The sequence below is a fragment of the Ornithorhynchus anatinus genome, chromosome 14 (genome assembly GCF_004115215.2).
Source record: "Ornithorhynchus anatinus isolate Pmale09 chromosome 14, mOrnAna1.pri.v4, whole genome shotgun sequence".
Taxonomy (NCBI): domain Eukaryota; kingdom Metazoa; phylum Chordata; class Mammalia; order Monotremata; family Ornithorhynchidae; genus Ornithorhynchus; species Ornithorhynchus anatinus.
Genome location: NC_041741.1, coordinates 46,457,413 through 46,478,304, shown reverse-complemented (window position 1 = coordinate 46,478,304; position 20,892 = coordinate 46,457,413). Strand labels below are relative to the sequence as shown.

Below are 20,892 nucleotides of genomic sequence, written 5' to 3'. Positions count from 1 at the left end.
CTCTCCTCTCCTCTCCTCTCCTCTCCCGGCGGTGCCCCGGCCGGGGAAGGGGAAGAGTCCGCGCCCTCCCCCCTCCCCGCGAGCTGCCCCGGGGTCCGCTCCCCCGGGCACGGGGGCCCGGCGCCCCGGCTGACCGAACCCTCGGGCCCCGCGGGGCCGCCGGGAGGGGGGTGGGGGAGATCCGACTGGGGTCGGAGAAGTAAGGGCCCAAGGGAGACGGGGCCCCTCCCCGGCCCTCCCCTCTCCTCCCACGCCGTCTCCGCTCCGCGCGGAGGGGCCGGGGCCGGCTGGGAGCGGAGAGCGGGGGGCCGGCGGCCCCGCCCCGGAGGAGGGGAGCTCGCTCCGGCGACCTCCGGGGCCCTCTCCGCCCAACGGGGCAGCGGGCCGGCGCCCGAGCTCTCGAGCCCGGCCCTTCGGGGCCGCCCCCTCCACGCCGCCCCCTCAGAAGAGGTCTCCCGGCTGGGGCCGGGCCGGGAGATTCTGTTCGACCTCCATTTTCGAGGTCTCGGGTGCCACGATTGGATCCCCCGGGGGTGCGCGGGGGCGGGCGGCACCCCACCGCCACCCACGGCGGTCCGGGCCCGAGCCCCGGCCGAGAAGGCCGCGCCCGGGGCGGTGCCCGGGGGCGGGGGATGAGGCCTCGCCCCGTCCGTCAGCCGCCCTCACGCCCCCTTCCCGGGGGGCCGGGGGGAGCGGGAGCCTCCGCCGAGCCGGGGCTGGCTCGGGGAGGCGGGCGGGCTGAGCCCCGCTCTCTCGTCTTGGTTCAGCGTGTCCGGTAGCGATCGCGCTCTGTACAGGTGTATATATCTCTATATTATATATATATATATATATTATATATATATACACATATAGATATTTTTAGGGGAGGGGTCCGAGGTGCCATCTCCCCCACTCCTCCCCCCGGACCTAACTACGGCGCCGGGCCTCGGGCCGCACCCGGGCGAGGGGACCGGCGTGCGCCCGTCTCCCGCGTCCCCCCGCCCCGGGGGTCACCGGCGAGCTCTCTCTGCCGCGCGGGCCCGCCCAGCCGCCCCGCCCCGCCCCGGTCACTTGTGGTTTTTTTTTTTCTTTTTTCTACTCCCTAGACACAGCCAGCCACCCCCTCGGTGCTGCATCTCTGGTTGCTAATCAGTGCCACGAGGGCAGAGGTGCTTTACCGGTGCCCGTTCCCGCCACCGGCTTTCCGTCCCGTGCCGCTCAATTCTCCGGTCGCTTCGCCGCGGCGACCCGTAGGGGGTCAGGGCCGGGCCCGTTCCCGGGGGGGGGGCGTGGAGCCGGGCGTCGTTAACCGCGGCGCACCTGGCCGGCCTGCACCGGAGAGACGCCGAGCGAGCGGTCCCCTACCTCCCCGTCGCGGCCAAGAGCCCGGGCGCCCGCACCTCCCTCCCCGCCGCGGGCCGGAACCGGAATCCCGGTGGAAGCGGGGAGGGGCGGGGGAGCGAGTTTACCAAAACCGATGCCGGGACCGAGGTGGAGAAGCTGTGTGAACCTTTTTATAAATAAAATCCCAAAAACCAACCTTCCGGCTTCGGGGATGGCCTCCGTCCTCCGGGGGGGTGGGGGGGGAGCGGGAAGGGCTCAGCGCAAGAGCTTTCCGGGGACCGGCCTGGAGGGGTGGAGCGGGCGGGAGGAGGGGCTGGGGTAGACTAGCTCAGCCCCCTTCCCCCCAACCCCTCGAAGGCTGCCCCTTGGCAGCCCGCGCCCCCGCAGCTGGCCGGACCGGCGTGCGCGGAAGCAGGGGAGGCAGAGAGAGGGAGCTGCTTTCACGGGATGCGGTTTATTTACAGACGAAAGGAATTATATACCGTACGGCACCGACCTAGCGCGCACAGGACAGCACGGGCATCCACCGTTCGTCCCAGCCCCCGACCGGCTGGGTCCCGCCCGACCCCTCTCCCGTCCACCCTGTCCTGAGTAGGCACGGGGCAGGGCCCGCCGGCTCTGCCCTCGACCTCTTTTCCTGAGCGAAGACCGACAAAATAGACATATAGACCTCTGGCTATCTTACAGTGAGATTTTGGTTCTTAAAAAAGGTCGGGCGGAGGCGTCCGGGACCCTCCTCTCCCTCCGATCCGGCCCCCCGGGACCGACCCCCTCCCCCCCCCCCCCCGCGGGCGGGGTCGGGCACCCGGTCGGCCGCCCTCGGGGGTAGCGGCGAACGCCCCCGGCCGCCAACGGGCCAGAGCTCGGGGGTCCCTCCGCCGCCTCCCCATCGAAGGAGATGCGGGAGACTGCCGACTGGGGGAGCGGAGGGGGCGGTCACGTACCTCCTTCCGGCACCGCGTCCCGCCCCTCTCCTCGCTTTGTCACCGTCGGCCCCGGGGACGGCCCGCTCGCCGGGGGGCGCTGGGGACGGGCAGCGGGAGAGCGGCGGGAGCTGAGCCGCTCCCTGGATCCAGAGGACCCAGGGGAGAGTCCGCCCGTGCTCTCCCCCTCCCAGGGGCCGGGTGCGGAGGAAAGGGGGCGGAGGGGGCGGGGACCCCGGAAAACCGAACCGTGCCCGGCGGCGGGGGAAGTAGACGAGTAGCCAGCCGTGGGCAGCGAGCGGCCCCCCTCCACCCTCTCCGGGCCCCGGCCCGGAAGAGCCGGAAGCCCAGAGCTGAGGAGGCCGCTTCGGCGGCCGGTGGATTGAGGGGGCCGGAGGTCTACCGGGGGTGAACGGTGGGGGAGGGGGCGGGGAGGAGCGCGGGACGCGAGGGAACGGGCGGGGAGGTCAGCCATCGATATCCCAGCTGAAGAGGTGGTGTTTCACCAGCATGTCCTGCACCCCTTCCTTCAAAGGCTTCTTCTCCTTCTCCTGTACCGACACAACCCTCGTTAGACGAGGGCCCGTAGAGGCCACGGAGGCACCCGGGGAGGAGGCCCGGGAATTTCTCCTCCTCCTCCTCCTCCTCTCGGGGGAGCGGGACGGAGGGACTAGATGGGTGTGGTCGCTCGGCTACATCTCCCACCCGCCCCCGCCCGGCAGAGACCGGGAGCAGCGACCGCTGGGCGCCGGCCCGGGGGAATCGAGGGCCCGCGGCCGCGATGCCGAAATCCAATCCGGCATCCGGCGGAGCGGCGGCGAGGCCCGAGGACCTGGCCGGGGAGACCGCGCCGGCCCCTCCGGCTCCCCATCGCTCACCTCTCTCTTCACGGGAAGTTCCCAGTCCTGGGAGAGGCTGAATGCGAAATGGCAGAGGACCCTGGAGGGGAGGAAGGCGGGGCGGCTTCTTCCACCTCCTCTTCCGCCCCCGTCCCGCGTACCCTCAGTCTCGGGGTAGCTGGGAAGCGGCAAGGAGGGAGCCCGGGGACGGGGTTCCTCGAGCCCTCCCGTCACCGTATCCGCCTCCCCCCTTCCCTGGCCCGGAGAAGGGCGGGGCAGAGAGCCGCGGGACCGAGGGGCCTCGCGAGCCGCCCTCGCCGATGGCGTCCATTCCCCTTCTTATTCCACTTCGGAAAGGGGTTGGGGGGCCTCGCCCCCATCGCCCCCTCTTGTGCCGCTCCCCCCCCGCCCCCCGAACCGTCCAGAGCCCGACGAGTCGGTAGGCCCCGGCGGGACCCTGCCCGGGCCGGGGGGAGGAGAGGGGCGTGGGGCGGAGCTCACCGCAGCTCACACTTGATCTGGACCCAGCCGGGGCTGCGCAGGAAGGACCACGGGTGGAACCACTTCTCCACGGTCTGCAGGCTGGAGCACAGCACCTCCAGCCACAGGTGCAGGACCTGCTCACTGGGGACAGGGGAGACGGCGGCGCTGAGAGCTCCCGGCCCTCGAGCTCCGGTCCGGCTCCCCGCGGGGAGGCCCGCGCCGGCCGCCGGGCGGCGACCCCGGAGGGGGACACTCACTTGAGCCCAACGCAGATGAGCGAGCGCAGCTTCACGTCCATCTGAGCGTGAGCGGAGTCGTGCGTCATGTTCACCGACTGCACCGCCTGCCGGGCCGGAGGGGGGCGGCGGGGCCGGTCAGCCGGGCGGCCCCGGCCCTCGTCGGCCCTCAGATCTACCCACTGACCCCCTGCCGGCCCGGAGGCGGGCGGACGGGCGGACCCGACGGCTCGTGCCGCGCGGGTCACGTGCCGCGTCGGGTGATGCCGTCGGACACGGCCCTGGCAGAAATCCACACACGTCGGAGCGTGTCTCCGCAGAGACCCCCACCCTGTCTGCTTTCCCTATCCCCGCTCCAACCCCCTCCTCGCTCCAGAGCTGGTCTCGTAGCCGATCTGGGCAGGGGACAGACCAGCTAAAAACGGCTGAGCAGCAGACTCCCCCTCTCCTCACTTTCACCAACCGGAACCCCCCCCAACGCCCCCCCCCCACCAACAACCTGGGGGGGACCCCAGCGGGCCGGCCACGTCTAACTCACTCGATAGAGCAGCTCCTCGGGAGTCAGGACTTTCCCGTCTTCATCCAACCTGAAAAGGCCCAAGCAGAGGTTCGGTTCCTAGGCCTCTGTCCCCGCGGCAGCCCCGTGCTGCCGACCGCTTCCCCGCACCAGCCCCGTGGCCGCGTGCTAGGGCGAGGGGCCGTCTGCGCTCCCGGACCCCTCTGGGTCTCCGGGGGAACAGCGACGCCAACAGAAACCGAACCCGGTGGGAGAGAATTCTGCCGGTCGGAGCTGGGGAGGGGCCGACGCGGCTACGAGGAGGGAGACGGGAGGCCCAACGAGCAGGGTACGGAAGCTCCCGCGCCACGGCAGGGACGGGAGGGTGGGGAGAGAGGAGAGGAGCCCAGCAGGAAGGGGGTGGGGGCGGCTTCGGCGGCAGCGGCAACGACGTCACCTGTACGTCTTGCAGAGCACTAGGCGGGAGTACACGGAGTCGAAGTCTCTTTCCACTTCCCGGCCCGCAGCCTGCGGGAGACGGCAAGGGGGGCGGGGGGCGGAAGGGGAGACGCGGAGGGGGGGAATCTTCATCAGAGATTCCCGGCCCCACGGCCCGAGAGCCGGGAGCCGGACCCAGGGGAACCCGCGGCCCGTCTGCCCGAGGTCGTCGCCGGGCGCCCGAAGGGTGACGGTCCCGGGCCCGGGGGCCAGTGAGCCAGGGGGCACCAACCTCCTCGATGAAGAGCCAGGGGTGGCAGGGGCCCCCGAGCAGCGACGGCTTCTTCAGCCCGTGTTGGAAGATGGACTTGAGGGCCGGGCAGAGGCTCCCGCGGACCAGGTCCGTCACCCCCTCCGTCACCGAGTCGTCCCCGGCGATGGAGTACTGAGGCCGGGGGGGAGAGAGAAGGGGCAGGTCAGGGCTGGGCCCGGCCCCTGGGCCCGCCCAAGATCCCCACCCACCCCATGTCCCCCCGGCCCCCTCCAGTCCCACACAGACACCTGCCTCCCTGAGAGGGGGAGACCGACCCCGCCGGGCTTAGAAGGAGAAAAGCCCCGGCTGGGTCACGGAGGGAGGGCCGGGCAGGCTACGTGGAACCGGTGAGACGACCTGGAAGGGTCGTGATGTCTGGGCCTGGCGGGGCACCAGGGGATTCCCCCAAGCTCCCTCTCCCGGAGCCCCGAGGCCGAGGGGCTGACCGGAGTCCAGTGTCCAGAGGGGAATGGGAATCACACCTAGAATTTGGCTCCTCAGAGCTGCAGGGACCTCACCTCAGGCCTCTCCCGGTTAGGGGCGGGGCGGGGGGGAGGGAAGGCAGCTCCCCTCTGTAGACAGTCGGTCACAAGCCGCTGCGGGCACTCCCCGGCCCTATCCTAGATGCCTTGTTCCCGGCCACGGCCTCAATTTACCCACCGGATGTGTGTCGGGGGATTCGGGGGGACTTCAAGAGACTAGACCCGGAGGTTGGGGGAGCAGCCAGGAGACTCCACATTCTCCCTGCTCCCCTCCCAAGGGGCTGTGGAGACAACCCTCGCCCCTCAGGTTTTACCTCTTTGCTCCTTTCGTCCAGGACTTCCACAAACTTGGCAGGAAACCAACCTGCAGAAGCACAAGGAGGGCAGAGGAGTCGATCGGGCTTCCTGACGGGAAATCCCCCAAGGGGCCCGGGCCCCTCAGGAGAGTCGGTGGGGGGCTCAGGGAGGGTGGGCAGGAGTTAAAGTAAGAACCCAACAACTCGCTGGCCTGGGACAACTACAGAGGACGGGGCTGGATGGAAGTCTCTGGTACGGGATCTGATCGGGGCCAGGAAAGGGCTTTCAGGAAATCCCTAAATCTGCCCAAAAATGAACTCTGAGAAGTGGTGGGTGGGGCGGGGAGAGCGGAGCAGGGAAAGAGTAGGGGTTTCCCAGAAATGGAAACCACAGAGGGGAAGAATGAGAAACCCAGAGGGATACTGTGATTATTCCCTTCCCAACTCAGGCCCCGCCAGGTATGAGGTGGTGCCCCGCTCCTGGGTGCCAGGCTGGGGCGAGTCCCAGGGTGTCTGATCCAAGCAGGGCTCTACCAAGACCGGGCACCCCGCGTTCCGGGGCCGACTCCACCTCCCCCGAGACGTGCCCGGGGGAGAAACGCCCGGATGAGCCCCTGGCCCTCGCCGGTACTCACCTCTCAGGCCGTTCAGCTCCCCCACCCAACAGTGCTCATCCTTTTGGGATACGATCTAGAGGAGGAGGAGGCAGAAGACAGGGCCGTTGACCCGCTGGGGTGGGGGAGAGTGGCCTCCAGCCATGTGTGAATGAAACTGATTGGACCAAAGAGCCAGGGGCTGTTTGCAGGGTCCATATCAGGTGCAGCCGGAGCTCAGCACGGGTGGGTTTGGGGCCAATTTCCACCCTCCGTCCCCCCAGCTGCGGCCGAGGGGGTGGGTGGAGGTCCCCCCCGGCCCTCTCCCTGGAGCCCCCCTCCCCGCCCCGGCGGCCCTGTACCGTGATGATGTCATTCTTGCGGAAGCCCAGCTCGTCGTCGTCGTGGCGCTCGAAGTCCAGCAGGGCCTTGGCGCGGCGCCGGCGGCTGCGGAGACAGGCCACGTACTTCTCGTGGTCCTGCTGGTGGCTCTCCATGGAGTAGTCTGGGGTCAGCTCCTGATGAACCGACGCGAGAGACAGACACGCAGACAGAGACGGAGAGAAAGGGATTGGGGGGGAGAGGGGAGAGAAGAGGAGAAGGAAAAAGAAGGGGAGAGAGGGACAAAGTGGGGAGAGACGGAAGAGAGACGACGAGTGGGGGTGATTCACAAAGAGCAAAGGGGAGAGACAGAAAGAGCAAGGGAGAGAGACACAGAGCAAGGGGGAGAGAGAACAAGAGGGAGAGACACAACAGGAGGGGGAGAGAAACAGAGAGACAGAGGGGGAGATACACAGAGTGAGGGGGAGAGAGACAAAAAGGAGAGACAGACAGGGGGAGAGAGGCAAAGAGAAGGGGGCGGTGAAAGGGTGAGAGAGAGATTAGGATGGGACTCTTGAGGAGGCCCAGGCTCTCCCGCCTTTCTGCCCCTTCCTTCTCTCCGGCCACCAGAACTACTTAGGTTCAAGTCAAAGGTCCCACGGCCGTGAGCCCGAAGCCGCCCCGGCCTGCGGCTCCAGACGGGAACCAGACGCGTGCCTGCAGTTTTGCGCCCGGGGACCCCGGCTCAGCACCCCCCGTGAAGGAGCCGCTGAGGCCCCGGGCCCCGACTCACAATGTTGCAGTGTTTGGGGTCCACGCACTGGAAGTGCCGGGCCACCTGCAGGATGGCCTCGCGCAGGGCAGCCACCAGCTCCGTCTGCTTTATGTTTTTCGCCTTCAGCGCCTCCAAGTCGTCCTCGCCTAGAGAGCGGCGGGGACGAGGGGGGTCCCGGCTGGCTCTTGCTCCCGGGCTTCCCCTCTGATCGCCCCCAACCCTCCAGCACCCGGGTCCTGGGACCGGCAGATCCACTTTGGGGGACGAAGGGAGGGGACCGGGGAAGAACGGAAAGCCCGGTTCGAGAAGCGCCCGGCACCCGGGACCTCCAGAGAAAGGGCCAGCCTTTCAGGAGGCTTCTGGGAAGGGGAGCTGTCTGACGCGTAGGTCCCCGGCCCCCGGCCCTGCACTCCAGCCCCCCCGGCGTTCTCACCGAACAGCAGAGAGGTGATACCCGATTTCCTGCGCTGGGTCCTGCGCCGGATGATCTGTGGGGGTGGGGGGAAAGGCTGGAGGTCGGCGGGGAGCCGGAGGGAGCCGGCTCCGAGACGACGGGCGAGGGAATTGGGTTGAGCCCAGGGAGTGGGGTTGGGGGAGAAGGGAGGCAGTGGCAGGGACCAGGGTTAGCCTGAGGAGGGAGAATTGTCCATTCCAAGCGCTCAGTACAGTGCTCTGCACATAGTAAGCGCTCAATAAATATTATTGAATGAATGAATGAGAGGGTCAACACTTGGTTCTAGAGAGCCGTATTACACGGGCTGAAGGAGAAAGCTACCTTCACTGCCCTAAGATTGGGCCTATCCCACTTGCTGCCCAAGGCAGGATCGCCGCCTCCCCCACCCCCCACCGCCCATCCCATCGCCGCCCGGGGGCCGGACCCCCGCGTCCCACCTTGGAGAGGTTGTTGACGGCGGCGCTGGGGCTGAGCAGCTGGCCCTGGTCGGCGATGAGGTAGGCCAGGTGCTTGCGGCGCTGGGTCTCCACGGCCACTTGGGTGAGGGAGCCGGCCAGGCGCATGGCCTCTCCCAGCAGGGCCTCCGCGTCCTCCATCTGGGACGGGATGTCCGACAGGGTGTTAAAGATGGACGCCGAGTTCTCCGACTGGATCAGCTCCTCTTCCTACCCTCGGGGGCAAGGACAGGTGGCCTGTAGGCCCGGCAGCAGGTACCCGGCCCCGGGGCCCGCCTGGGCGCTCTGTCACAGGGCCCAGGCCACCTAAGCCCTCTTATGGGGTCAGGACCCGGTGCCCTCCTCACCCAAAGGCCCCTTATCTCTCACACGGTTGGGCTTCCCACCCCGGCACACAGCCAGGCCAGGGGAAGGGGCTTCGGCTGCCCGGCACCCCAGGAGACCAGGCCTCGGGGTTCAGGAAGGCGCCGCGGCCCCAACGGCTCATCGTCTCACAATCCTCGCTGCTGGGTCACCTGGGGGCACCGTGCCTTCATCACACCTTGCGGGTTCTCTTCCCCTCCCTCTGCCCTCCGGGCTGGTGACCCCCGGCCGGGGGAGACCCTGGGCTTATCCCCTGCCGGAGGGGCCGTGGTTTTGCCCTCGGCGGTGCGTCGGGGGCACGGGGACTGAGGAGCGGGCACCTTCATCCGCAGCATTCCCAGCGTGGTCTGGAACAGCACCAGGGAGCCCTGGTAGAAGAAGAGGTCCCAGATGCGCAGAAGCAGCTTGATGTGCACCACGCTGGCGAAGGCCGTGAGGAACCAGTGCAGGGTGATGAGGGACAGCTCTGCGGGTGGACAGACGGACACACACACACAGACACACACGTGGTTGTGAGGAACCAGTGCAGGGTGATCAAAGGGAACTCTGTAGGTACACACACACACACAAAGTACACACACACAGTTGTGAAAAACCAGCACAGTAGTCAGGGAGTGCTCTGTGGATACGGATACACACACACACACACACACACACACACACACACACACACTCTCTCTCTCTCTCTCTCTCTCTCTCTCTCTCTCTCTCTCTCTCTCTCTCAATTTTGAAGAAACAGCACAGCTTGATCAGAAAGCCGCTCACTGTGAGCAGAGAATGTGATTACCTACCCTGTTGTAGCGTACCCTCCCATAGTCCAGTGCTCTGCACACATTAAGTGCTCAATAAATGCCACTGATGATTTAGATGAGGGAGAATTCTATGGACACACATATACACACCCACATATACCTACCCCTGGCTGTGAAGAACCAGCAGTCATCAGGGAGAGCTCTACACATACACACACACAAGTGAGCAGCCAGCGCAAAATGACGAGGGAGAGAGCTCCGTGGACAGATACAGCCATAGAGAATTAAGAGTGACCGGGAGAGCTCTATGGGGAGAGACACAGACCCCCACACACAGGCACACACAAAACTGAGGCCTTCAGCTCTGACCACCAGCAATTTAAGGATCAGGATCAAGTCCTACAACATGTGCTTAAGCAGGCAGGATGCAAGGCTGCAGCTGAGACAAGGACAAGGCCCTCTGGCCGAGGATCAGACTCAACTCCCTCTCCCTTGTGTGTCATCTCTGCGCTGGGATCTGCAGCCTTCAACAATTGACAGTCACGCCACCCTGAGTCACACGGCACTTATTTTCACATCTGTAGTTTTTCCTCTTGTCTATCTCCCCCCCCAGACTGTGAGCTCTTATACGTAACTGCCGATTCTGTTGTCCTCTACTCTCCCCAACGCCTGGCGCGGTGCTTTGCACGCTAAGTGCTCGATAAATAACACTAGACTGGGGGTGTCACAGCCCATGGGAGTCGAGAGATCAAGGCTTCTCCACCCGGGGAGCCCACGGTGCCAATATGGCCAGAGAGGGACTCAAGAGCACGTTAATTCAGGGAGGCTGAGTCGGGTAGATCAGACGGGGCCAGGAACCATCTCATCTCCCTCCCTGCCCGCCTCTCGCCCGCGCGCCCGCCCCCCCCGGCCCCCTCACCGATGTCGTGCTCCTGGAGCAGCTTGTCCAGGCGGGGCAGGTACTGCACGATGAGGTGGCGCAGGACCCGCTGGTCGGTCTGAACCCCCATCAGGGTGGTGCTGAAGTAGGAGGCGGGCATCAGGTCCTCGATGATGGCACACATCATCCAGAAGGCATCCTCCTCCTCCAGGAAGAGCAGCAGGCAGGCCGCCACCTGGCCGGGGCAGGGAGAGAGGCGGTTGAGGGCTAGCCTGGGACTCTCACCTTTACACCGACCCACGGGGCACCAAAATCGTACTAAATGGAGGGATGCCCTCCTACCACTTGGGTTTATTCCACCCAATACTGGTGGGTCTCCCCTTCGGCCTTCTCCGACACCCCCTCCTTACAGGCCCCCATCCCGGCGCTCCCAGGGAAGGCCCTCCGGAGGTTCGGCCCGCCCCGGCCCCCTCACCATGCCGGTGCCCTGGCAGTAGCCGATGTCGGGGTAGAGCCAGGCGAGCCCGCGCAGGATCCGGCGCAGGCGGGGCACCCCGATGCTGTTCATGTTGGAGAAGCAGGCGTTGCTGGGCATGGTGCGGAGCAGGTCCTTCTCAATCTGTCACATCCAGCCCGCCCCCGGGGACACAGTCCTCAGGCAGAGTCCCGGAGAGGGCTGCCCCCACCCCTGCCTGCCCCCATCTCCCCGAGACCCAGCAGCGGGACGGCAAGGAGCAGGGCCAATCGGGGTGCAGCCGGGGAAGCGGCAAAGAGGAACGAAGCTCGGCCCCAGACCTCTCCTGATGGGGAGGGAGGAAAGGCTCGGGCCCCCCCAGGAGGCGGTGAACTCAGCGGAGGGGCCTGGCGAGAAGCCTGACGGTCTGCAGTGGCTTGAGAAGAGAGGGGCTGGAGAGAAAACAAAGCTCGCGGGTGTTTACGACCCATTCTGAGACTATGGATAGGAATGAGAGCAAGGAGATTGGGGTCCTTCCTCATTCATTCAATCATATTGCTTGAGCGTTTAATGTTTTCAGAGCACTGTGCTAAGTGCTTGGGAAAGTACAATAAAACAATAAACAGTGACATTCCCTGCCCACAGTGAGCTTACAGTTGGGAGGGCCGGGGGGGGGGGGGGGGGGGGGAGGGAACAGACATGAATACAAATAGAGTTCTGATATCACACCTCCTCCTGGAGGCCTTCCCTGTTTATTTCCTCCCTCCTGCCATTTCAGCACTTCCTCCACCCCCATTGCATGTACATACCCTTATATGAATGTAATATAATTTATATGCATTTATATTTATTTATATGTAAAGGTATATATTTATATCTTAATAGAGACATGTATATATCTTTATAGTATATCTCTATTACTTTCCCCGGTAATTTGAGTGTCTGTCTCCCTCATAGATTGTAAGCTCCTTGAGGGTATGGATCATATCTCCCTACTATATTTTGCTTTTGCGAACACTTAGTACAGTGCTTTTCACAAAGTAAACCCTTAAATAATTGTTGGATAGGGTGGCACCTGGAGTGGATTGTGGGGTCGTAAAAGGGCTTTTTTAAAGTGGGGGAGATTTGAGCGTATTTGAAGAGGGAAGGGATGAAGCCACTGGAGAATGAGAGATTGAAAATAGCAGCGAGGAAGGGGAGGAACTTAAGAGGAAGTGATTTTAGGCGATGAAAGGGGAGAAGATAAGGGCAGTAGCGCGGGTAGAGGGACTGGATTTAAAAAGCAAGTGGGTGACCACTTCTTAAATAAGAACTGGGAAGCCAGCAAAAACATAGGAAGCAGCAATTTTGTGTTGAGTGAGTCAGTGGGGAGAGAGTCAGTGGTGAAACTTTGGGAAAATCATGCATGTCTGAAGTAGGCAGAGTGTGTCAGGGGTTAAAGAGGAAGGTGGGGAAAGGGGTGGGCCTGGGAGCTTCGGGTGGAAGTTGAAGGTGTAGAAATGTCAGATCGGGGTGGTCAATAGGGGAGAGTCGTCAGGCTGAAAACAGAGCCAAATTGGAGCATGGCAAAGCGCATCTGCAGTGGTAGACGGCAGCATAGAACATGGATTTCCATGAGCTGCAGTGAGCCACGGGAACGGAGGACGTGGACTCTGGCAGTAAACCAGGGTTGGCAGAACCCAAACTGGGGAAATCCTCCCTGGCACCGTGACTCCAACTCCCAGCGGCCCCCAGAGACAGCCCCGCCTGCAGAGCTCAAACACCCACTTGAAGCTCTGCCTCCCCGAGAAAGCGAGGTTGAGCCGAGACGAGGCCCACGACCCCACGCTCCCACGCTTCCGTTCGGCCCAGGCCGGATCAGGCCCGGGGCAGCTCTGGGCGGCTCACCTGTTTGGCAGCGATGGTCTCGTCGTTGGAGCTGTTCTTCACGATGTCTCGGTAGGACATCTCCGAGTTCCTCTTCTTCTGCAGGGCCCCCGACAGCCGCATCCACAGCTGGGGACGGGGTGGGGGGGGGGGCACAGAAGAGATCAGGCAGTGAGGAGCCAGGCGTGGTCAGCCCCGGCGCGGAGCGGGGTGAGGGCCTCTGTCACGATCCCTGCCATGTCAGTCACCTCCAGCATTTACGGATGTAGCCGTCTGTTCGGGACGTTCCCCTTTCTGCTGATGACGTTCTAAAGGTATCCTCGGTTCTACTAGAACGGAGAGAGTCTGCCCTCGATGATTCCCGCATCAAGGGAAACTCACATTATAACAACCATGCCTTGACCGGTGCTATGCACGGCTGTACAAACATTTCTTAATAATGTTGGTATTTGTTAAGCGCTTACTATGTGCAGACCACTGTTCTAAGCGCTGGGGTAGATACAGGGTAATCAGGTTGTCCCACATGAGGCTCACAGTCTTAATCCCCATTTTACAGATGAGGTAACTGAAGCACCGAGAAGTTAAGTGACTTGCCCGGTCACACGGCTGACAAGTGGCAGAGCTGGGATTCAAACCCATGACCTCTGACTCCCCAGCCCGGGCTCTTTCCACTGAGCCGCGCTGCTTCTCCAATTGCTTCCAGCTCCCCCTCTCAAATCTTAGAATAGTGCTCTGCACATAGTAAGCACCTAACAAATGCCAACATTATTATTATCTACTCTCCTTAGGGGCGGGCCACGTGCCAGCTAATCTTGTTGTACTGTACTCTCCCGGGCGCTTAAAAGTGAAGGGCCAGAAAAGGGAAGTGTTAGGGGCAGGGAACAGGTCTGCTAATTTCTCTTTTACTGTACACTCTCAAGTGCTTAGAACAGAGCTCTGCACACAGTCAGTGCTCAATAAATGTCACTGATTAGTACAGTGCTCTGCACACAGTAAGCGCTCAATAGACACCATTCATTAACTGATCACGTCACGATCTACGCATATGTGAACGTGTTGTTGGAAAACGGTCCCCGATTCTCTAATGCCATCTAGTCCAAACACATAGCGACAACCCATATTACTGAAGAACTACTTACACCGTCAGCCCCAAGTGGGACTGTGTTTGACATGATTAACTTCTGTCTACTGCACGGCTTGGAATGCTGCTTGACACACAGTAAGGACTTGATACCATAAGCATTATAATCTTATTATCCTGCACTCAAATAGATTTGTTTTATGAGTCTTCTTTCTTTTTGTACATCTTTACTTCTGAAACTGTGCTACCCCCGTGAAACGTAAGCAGGGAAGTAGCATGGCCTAGTGGATACAGCACGGGCCTGGGAGTCATAAGGACCTGGGTTCTAATCCTGCCTCCGCCACTTGCCTCCTGTGGGACCTTGGGCAAGTCACTTCATTTCGCCTCAGTGATCTCATCTGTGGAACGGGGATTATGACTGTGAGCCCTATGTGGGACAGGGACTGCGTCTAACCCAATTGGCTTATATCCACTTCAGTGCTCAGTCCAGTGCTCGGCACATAGTAAGCGCTTCACAGATACCGATACCTTTGCTATTATTATTAGGGTCCGAGCGCCTTCGGAGGCCAGTAGGCCAGTAAGGGGCCCCTCGGGCCGGGCGGGCGGCTTTCTCACCTGGGGCCTCATGCTGTGCGGGATGCCGGCCAGCACCAGGGAGCGCAGCTTGTCGGAGCGCGGCAGGGAGACCTCGATCTTGTCCCAGGTCAGGTCGCCCACGTCGTGGTTGTGGGTGAACTCCAGGTGAGCCTGCCATCTCAGTCGCTGCTGGGGGTCCTCGGTCAGGGGCACGCCCAGCAGCCGGCTGGAGTTGGGCTCGGCACCGTCTGCCACGGGGGAATTGGGGAGAAGGGCCCGGAGCGGGGAGGACCAGGGAGGAAGGAGGGGGAGACAGAGAAGACAGAGAGTGCAAACAGGATGAACTTCCGAAGCACCAAACACCGCTCAAGCATCAGGGAGTCCCAGGAACATCCTCTGCAGACTCTCGTCAGCCGCCCCTTCCCCCTTGCCCTGTGAGCCTAGCGAGGCTGGGGTCAAGCCCTCAGGATCCCCACTTCCTAAGGTGATAGAAGCTGGACCAGAACATCTCCCCGTTGGCCCAGAGACCTGGCCTCACCTTCCTGGTCCACGCGGAAACCAAACTCATCATAACGGAACTCCGGTTGCTCCACTGATTCTTCTTTCTAGGGAGTGGAAGGGTAAAAGAAAGTATAACCATTCCCTCCTCAGCCTGGCTGTTGGTGGGGCAGGCTTCGGCACCCACCCGCCCCTCCATCCGCTCCCTCAATTGTCATCAAGGAGGCATACGTGACGGCATACGGATTCACCAGGGTCTGATATGACGTGATACTGATACTGGGATACTGATGTGTCAGAGGCCTCCCCTGACTAAGCCCTTTATCTCCCCGCTGCGTCGACTGTGAATTGGCTCTGTACCCCTTAAGCACACCGGTATTCACTCCGGGCCTGCAGTACTTACACAAAAATTGCCATAGTCTCCCATTTCCCTTATCCCTAACCTATTTAAATACCTATCCCCCACCCACAAGTAGAATAATAATGGTATTTATTAAGCACTTACTACGTGCCAAGCAGTGTTCTAAGCGCTGGGGGAGATACAAGTTTATCAGGTTGTCCCACGCGGGGCTCCCAGTCTTCATCCCCGTTTTACAGATGAGGTCACTGAGGCCCAGAGAAGTGAAGTGACTTGCCCAAAGTCACACAGCTGTCAAGCGGCGGAGCCGGGATTAGGACCCATGACGTCTGACTCCCGAGCCCGGGCTCTTTCCACTAAACCACGCTGCTTCTCGAAGAATGTAAACTCCCGGTGGGCACGGCTCGCACCTAACCGACTCGGTTGCACGGTACTTTTCCAAGCGCTTAGAAGAGTGCTCTGCACATGGTAAATGCTCAGTAAATGCAACTGACTGACTGATTGGTGTGGGTCCGTATCAGTGTATCTACCTCCGTCTGGGAGACCAGAATTCAGTGCATCAAATCCCCGGGCCCATCTGGAGCTGGTCAAGACAACTGTTTCTGGTTGTTCATTCCTCTAACAGGAAGTGCACGCAGGGAAGGCCCACGCCTGGGCTGGATCGGGAAGAGGCAGACCATCGGCCTAAAGCAGGGGTCCCACCGAACGGGCATCATCGGTCCCCTTTACTCTGAACCTGTGGATGTCTCGGAACGCTCTAACCGTAGCCTGGCTGGGCTGGATACTCTACCTGGGTGTACTTGGCCAGGATCTCTTGGGGCCAGATGCTTGGGGTCAGGGCAGAGAAAGGGCCCCCACCAGAAGGCGTGTGGCTTCCTACGGCCAGGGAGAAGCAGAAACAGAAGAGCAAAGCATGAGGCACTGCCCGGAGCAGCTTGGGGCAAGCTGTCCACGTAGTATTTCCTCCCAAGGGGCTCTAGCTTCTGGATCAAGGATGCTCCCGCAAGGGGGAGAGGGATGGAGGGAGGAGGGGAGGTGAAATCTGGGACAGACTGGCTCCTTTTCATTCATTCATCCGATCGTATTTATCGAGCACTTATTCTGTACAGAGCACTGTACGAAGCGCTTGGACCCAGTCCCTGTCCCACATGGGGCTCACAGTCTCATTCCTCACTTTACAGATGAGGGAACTGAGGCACAGAGAAGTAGAGTGACTCACCCAAGGTCATACAACAGACAAGTGGCAGAGCAGGGATTATAATAATAATAATGTTGGTATTTGTTAAGTGCTTACTATGTGCCAAGCACTGTTCTAAGCGCTGGGGGAGATAAAAGGTAATCGCACTGTCCCTTGTGGGGCTCACGGTCTTCATCCCCATTTTACAGATGAAGCAACTGAGGCACAGAGAAGTTAGTGACTTGCCCAAGGTCACACAGCTGACGAGTGGCAGAGCCGGGATTAGAAGCCACGACCTCTGACTCCCAAACCCGGGCTCTTTCCACTGAGCCACGCTGCTTCTCCGTAGAACCCATGACCTTCTGACTCTCGGGCCCACGTTCTATCCATTACATCGTGCTGCTTGGGAGAGTACAATATAACAATAGGCACAATTCCTGCTCACTTTTCAGCTTCTCTAGTTCAGGAATGAACCCAGATGATGTCTTAAGCAGAAAGCAAGTTAAGCTTCAGCCTCTTTCTCCCCGCCTCCCCCCGACCCCAACCGGAGAGAGAAAGCTACAGGGCTGGCAGGCAAGATGGGGAAAAGCGAGGGATTAGGCCGGTTATTGCTCAGGAGATGGGAAACGGCAACGAGGAAGGGATATGCTGGTCCTTGAGTCAAGACTCCTTTATCTGTTTCACGTCAGTGGTCTCCGGAAAGCTACTAGCCAGAAGGGCAAATCTGGTGGGGAAAACAGTGCCTCCCCCTGTCCTCTGCTGGCCCTCAGCCCCCCGGGTCCCAGTGGGGGGAGTCAACTCTCTCTCCCATCTCTTACCTGACATCTCACCGGGAAGCAAGGCAAGGTGCTCCCAGGTCCAGAGGGCCCCCTCGCCACAGAGGCCCGGATCCTGTCGGAAACGCAAAAGGAAAAGCCAGTCAGGGTGCCATCCCCATTCTGCCTCCCGAGAACACCTCCCTTCCCTTCCCATCTGCGGCCCGGTCCCCGCTCCGTCATTCCGCTTCTTGATGCCTGTGGGACATCGGCCTCCCCGTTCACTCCCTGGAGGAGGGGCAATTCCCGGCAGAGGGCTGGCAGAGGAGGGAAAGCTCATGGGTCTGTTCCCAGACACTCCTCCCCGTCTGCACTGGGCAGGTCTTGTCGGTGAGCAGATGTGAAGGAGACGGTACCACCCACAGCTTCGTCTGACAACCTAGGAAACTAAAACCCAGAGGAAGGGTCGAACTTCTAGCCCGCTTCGCTATTTAAAGCAAAGAGCTCTCACAGGGTCACCCGCTCGATCTGCCAGGCAAGTCTTCGATCAGCATCCTCAGACGAATAGCAATAGCTGCCCACCCCCTTGCTGAAAATGTCCAGAGGAAGAAATTCTAGACCACCCCGTGATGGGGAAATGCTCTCTATTGCCCAGTGAAAAATCCCTCCGGTTTCAATTGGAGGCCATTTTCTACGAATTCAAAGGCAAAATAGGGGAAAGCCACGTCACAGGTGAGTTAATCCCCAGCTACCCTGACCTCTAGGATTCCTTGCAGAGGAATGGCTACCCTGCTACGGCAGACCTCAAGCCTTCCATCAGAGAGCCCAGGCTCTTTCAGAGGCCCCGGGCAAGTGCCCTCCTCGGTGCCAGTCGGGACCCATCAATACCGCCCGCCCCACCGCCTTCCGGTGGCAAGGAAACCTTGGGGCTTCGGCGGGGAGGCCGCTTTACAAGGAGGCAGGGAGGGGCCTGGGTTTTCGGTCTGGCAGAGTGAAAAATGGGCTGGAGGCAGAATTCTCCTTTCTGCAGGCTCCTCCAACCTCTTTGCCCTCCATTATCTTCCACAGGTCACCCCTGCCCACCCCTGCCCACCCCACGCCCCCAGACGAGAGCCAGATGCAAGACTGCGGAACTGGGCGGGCAGGTTTTTCCTGCCTCTGGTAGCTATGGAAACCTCCCTGCAAGCAGCCATCTGGGAGAGAGAGAGAGAGCCACCAGGGCTGCCCCTGGTGCTGCTGCTGTCCACTTGGTGGAAGGAGGGGGTGGAGAGAAAGCAGCATGCAAATAAGAGCCTCGGAGGTGGAGGGACTGCTCAATAAATATGAATGATTGACTGGGAAAGCTGACAGGTTCAGGGGTCCCCTCCGAGGGAATCAGGACATTAATTCTATCAAAGACTGACAACTGCCCCTTATTTCCCATTCCATCTCCCTGCACAGGACGAATCCTGCTTGGAACCGGCTGCTCTCAATTTACGGATTGTCGGGAAGCTACAGGGAGGGACGCCATCCATTTCCTGTTTCTAATAATAATAATTGTGGCATTTGTTAAGCACTTACTGTGTGCCAAGCACCATTCGAAACGCTGGAGTGGTTACGAGCAAATCCCACATGGGGCGCATAATCTTAATCCCCATTTCACAGCTGAGCCAACTGAGGCATAGTGAAGTGACTTGCTCAAGGTCACACAGCAGACAAATGGCAGAGTCGGTATCAGAACCCAGGTCCTTCTGACGCCCAGGCCAGCTCTTTCCACTAGGCCATGCTCCTTCACTACCCTTCAACTGAAATGGCTTTATTCAGGCCCTCTTCCAGGCCATGCTCTGCTTCAAGAAATGCCCCGGGCCCTCAGGAGCTAGTTCAGAGCATCCTAGCCACTGAAAGGGAAGAACTGAGGAGGATGATGACCTTTCTGTGCCTGTTCCAGGCATACTCCTATCCTTAAGGGGCTTATAGTGGTGGAAGCCATCAGAGCTGTGGCAAAACAGCAGGAGGAATGATTTCACCTTTAGCTCTGAGAAACAGGTGGCTAGGAAGAGGAGCATCGTGGTGTTTATATTTATTTCCCAATGTTGCCAAAAGAAAGGGGCCCAAGGAAAGGTGCTGATGACTCCAACAGCTACATCCTCATCCTTTTCACCACCTTCCCCCTCCCCTACTTTTACAGCCCAGCATGCAGTTACCCAACTAAGCAACACTGGTTGGAGGCAAAAAAACCCCAACAAAGCACAGGAGGGGAGGGAGTGAAAATGGTACAGCTCTCCTCCTTCCTCCATCACTTTGCAGTAGAGGCTCTGGTGCAGAATTTATGCCCCTGGACAGAGGAGATTAGGGTGGGGTTGATGGAGCTGGAGAACAGGTCAGAAGATGGGCACGGTCTTGTGGACAGAGCAAGGGCCTGGGAGTTTGAAAGACCTGGGTTCTAATCCTGGCTCTGCCATTTGCCTGCTGTATGACCTCAGACAAGTCATTTTACTTCTATGCCTCATTTACCTCACATGGAAAATGGGGATTGAGACTGTGAGACTCATGTATGATATGGACTGTGTCCAACCTGATTAGCTTGTACCTACCCCAGCGCTTAGCACAATGCCTGGCCCATAAAAAAGTGCTTAACAAATTCCATAAAAAAAAAAAAAAAAGAGGGAGGAGGCTGGTTCTGAGGAACACATTCAGAGGCTAACCGCAGCCTGGAGTAAGGAGCAAGTAAGCTTACAAATCCAAAAGATTTTAATTGGAAAATTCCAGGGTAAAGAATCAGAAGCCTCAGGTCTGATCTCTCTCTTATGAAAGCTTCTTCGAAACAGGTCCAGAATTTCTAAACAAATCCCTATTTCGGAGAGGATGATCGACTGTCCCGTTATAAAGCTAGTTTGTCCTTCTGGGGTTTTCCGTTTCCAGTTCCACTATGAGGCGCTAATCGCCCTGGGTTTTAACCCATTTATCCGGGCTGAGTCTCAGTTTCCAAAGCCCAGAAATGGAATACCAACGATGCAGAGACCAGATCAAGCAGAGCCAGAGCCTTCCATGAGAATCTCCGACCTTTCCCGGGAAGGGAGCTGGTTCCTTTCCTACGGACAGCTGCCTCATTACTAATGCCTCCCAGGGAGGTTTGACACTTCAGCAGCAGCAGAACCTTAGGCTGCTGCAGGGCACTGGTCTTTCGGTTTTCTTTTTTTTTTTAAACTTAACGTAAAGAGGATTCTCACCAGGGGTTAGGGAGGGGGACAGAGAGCTGAGGATCTCTCAGCTTTCTCAGACTCCTAAACACTAGAATCCCAGGAGTCCCACTTAACACTAGTGTGCCAAAATGGCAGCTTCCCATTCTGATTATATTTAAGTGAGACACTTTACAAAACAGCGAAAACAGTTTAAAGAGAAAGTGCCTCCACACCTACAGAGATGCTAATTGCTCCTTCCAGCTCCAGACAGGGTGACCAGAAAAGAGCAGCCCTTTTGGGAACAAGCCCTGCCATAGAGGAGGGTACGGCTACCTGATTTCAGGTGGACGCCAAGAAAGCAGTGACAGCCTCCAGGCCTCTGTTTGTATAATACCAGTGTCCGTGATATACGCTTTCCAGGCAACCGGGGCTTAGAGGAGGCCCAGCCTGAGACACCAAGCTTTTATTTTATTTTTTTAAGAAAAGATCCAAGCCTGGAATCCCAGTCGCTCTGCTTCTTCCTAACAAGTTCTGCCTGGGG

General features: G+C 60.1%; 1 protein-coding gene across 3 annotated transcripts in view; it reads right to left on the bottom strand.

Annotated features, from left to right (window-relative positions):
* Positions 1 to 1,760: 1,760 nt before the first annotated feature.
* The window catches only part of SGSM3 (small G protein signaling modulator 3), a 37,925-nt gene continuing 18,793 nt past the window's right edge, over positions 1,761 to 20,892 (bottom strand). The window contains exons 2-22 of one of the 3 annotated variants that reach the window (XM_029079285.2): positions 17,254 to 17,326; positions 16,049 to 16,134; positions 14,941 to 15,007; positions 14,442 to 14,650; positions 12,767 to 12,874; positions 10,901 to 11,044; positions 10,465 to 10,660; positions 9,114 to 9,259; positions 8,413 to 8,640; positions 7,955 to 8,009; positions 7,540 to 7,667; positions 6,788 to 6,943; positions 6,468 to 6,522; positions 5,851 to 5,900; positions 5,034 to 5,186; positions 4,761 to 4,831; positions 4,346 to 4,394; positions 3,829 to 3,914; positions 3,590 to 3,712; positions 3,128 to 3,188; positions 1,761 to 2,800 (exon numbers count right to left, since the gene is read on the bottom strand). In XM_029079285.2, coding sequence (XP_028935118.1) covers positions 2,717 to 2,800; positions 3,128 to 3,188; positions 3,590 to 3,712; positions 3,829 to 3,914; positions 4,346 to 4,394; positions 4,761 to 4,831; positions 5,034 to 5,186; positions 5,851 to 5,900; positions 6,468 to 6,522; positions 6,788 to 6,943; positions 7,540 to 7,667; positions 7,955 to 8,009; positions 8,413 to 8,640; positions 9,114 to 9,259; positions 10,465 to 10,660; positions 10,901 to 11,044; positions 12,767 to 12,874; positions 14,442 to 14,650; positions 14,941 to 15,007; positions 16,049 to 16,134; positions 17,254 to 17,326 — 2,328 coding nt within the window. In that variant the 3' untranslated portion in view covers positions 1,761 to 2,716. The remainder of the gene's footprint in view (positions 2,801 to 3,127; positions 3,189 to 3,589; positions 3,713 to 3,828; positions 3,915 to 4,345; positions 4,395 to 4,760; positions 4,832 to 5,033; positions 5,187 to 5,850; positions 5,901 to 6,467; positions 6,523 to 6,787; positions 6,944 to 7,539; positions 7,668 to 7,954; positions 8,010 to 8,412; positions 8,641 to 9,113; positions 9,260 to 10,464; positions 10,661 to 10,900; positions 11,045 to 12,766; positions 12,875 to 14,441; positions 14,651 to 14,940; positions 15,008 to 16,048; positions 16,135 to 17,253; positions 17,327 to 20,892) is intronic. The other 2 variants (XM_029079286.2, XM_029079288.2) reach the window with 2 other exon arrangements.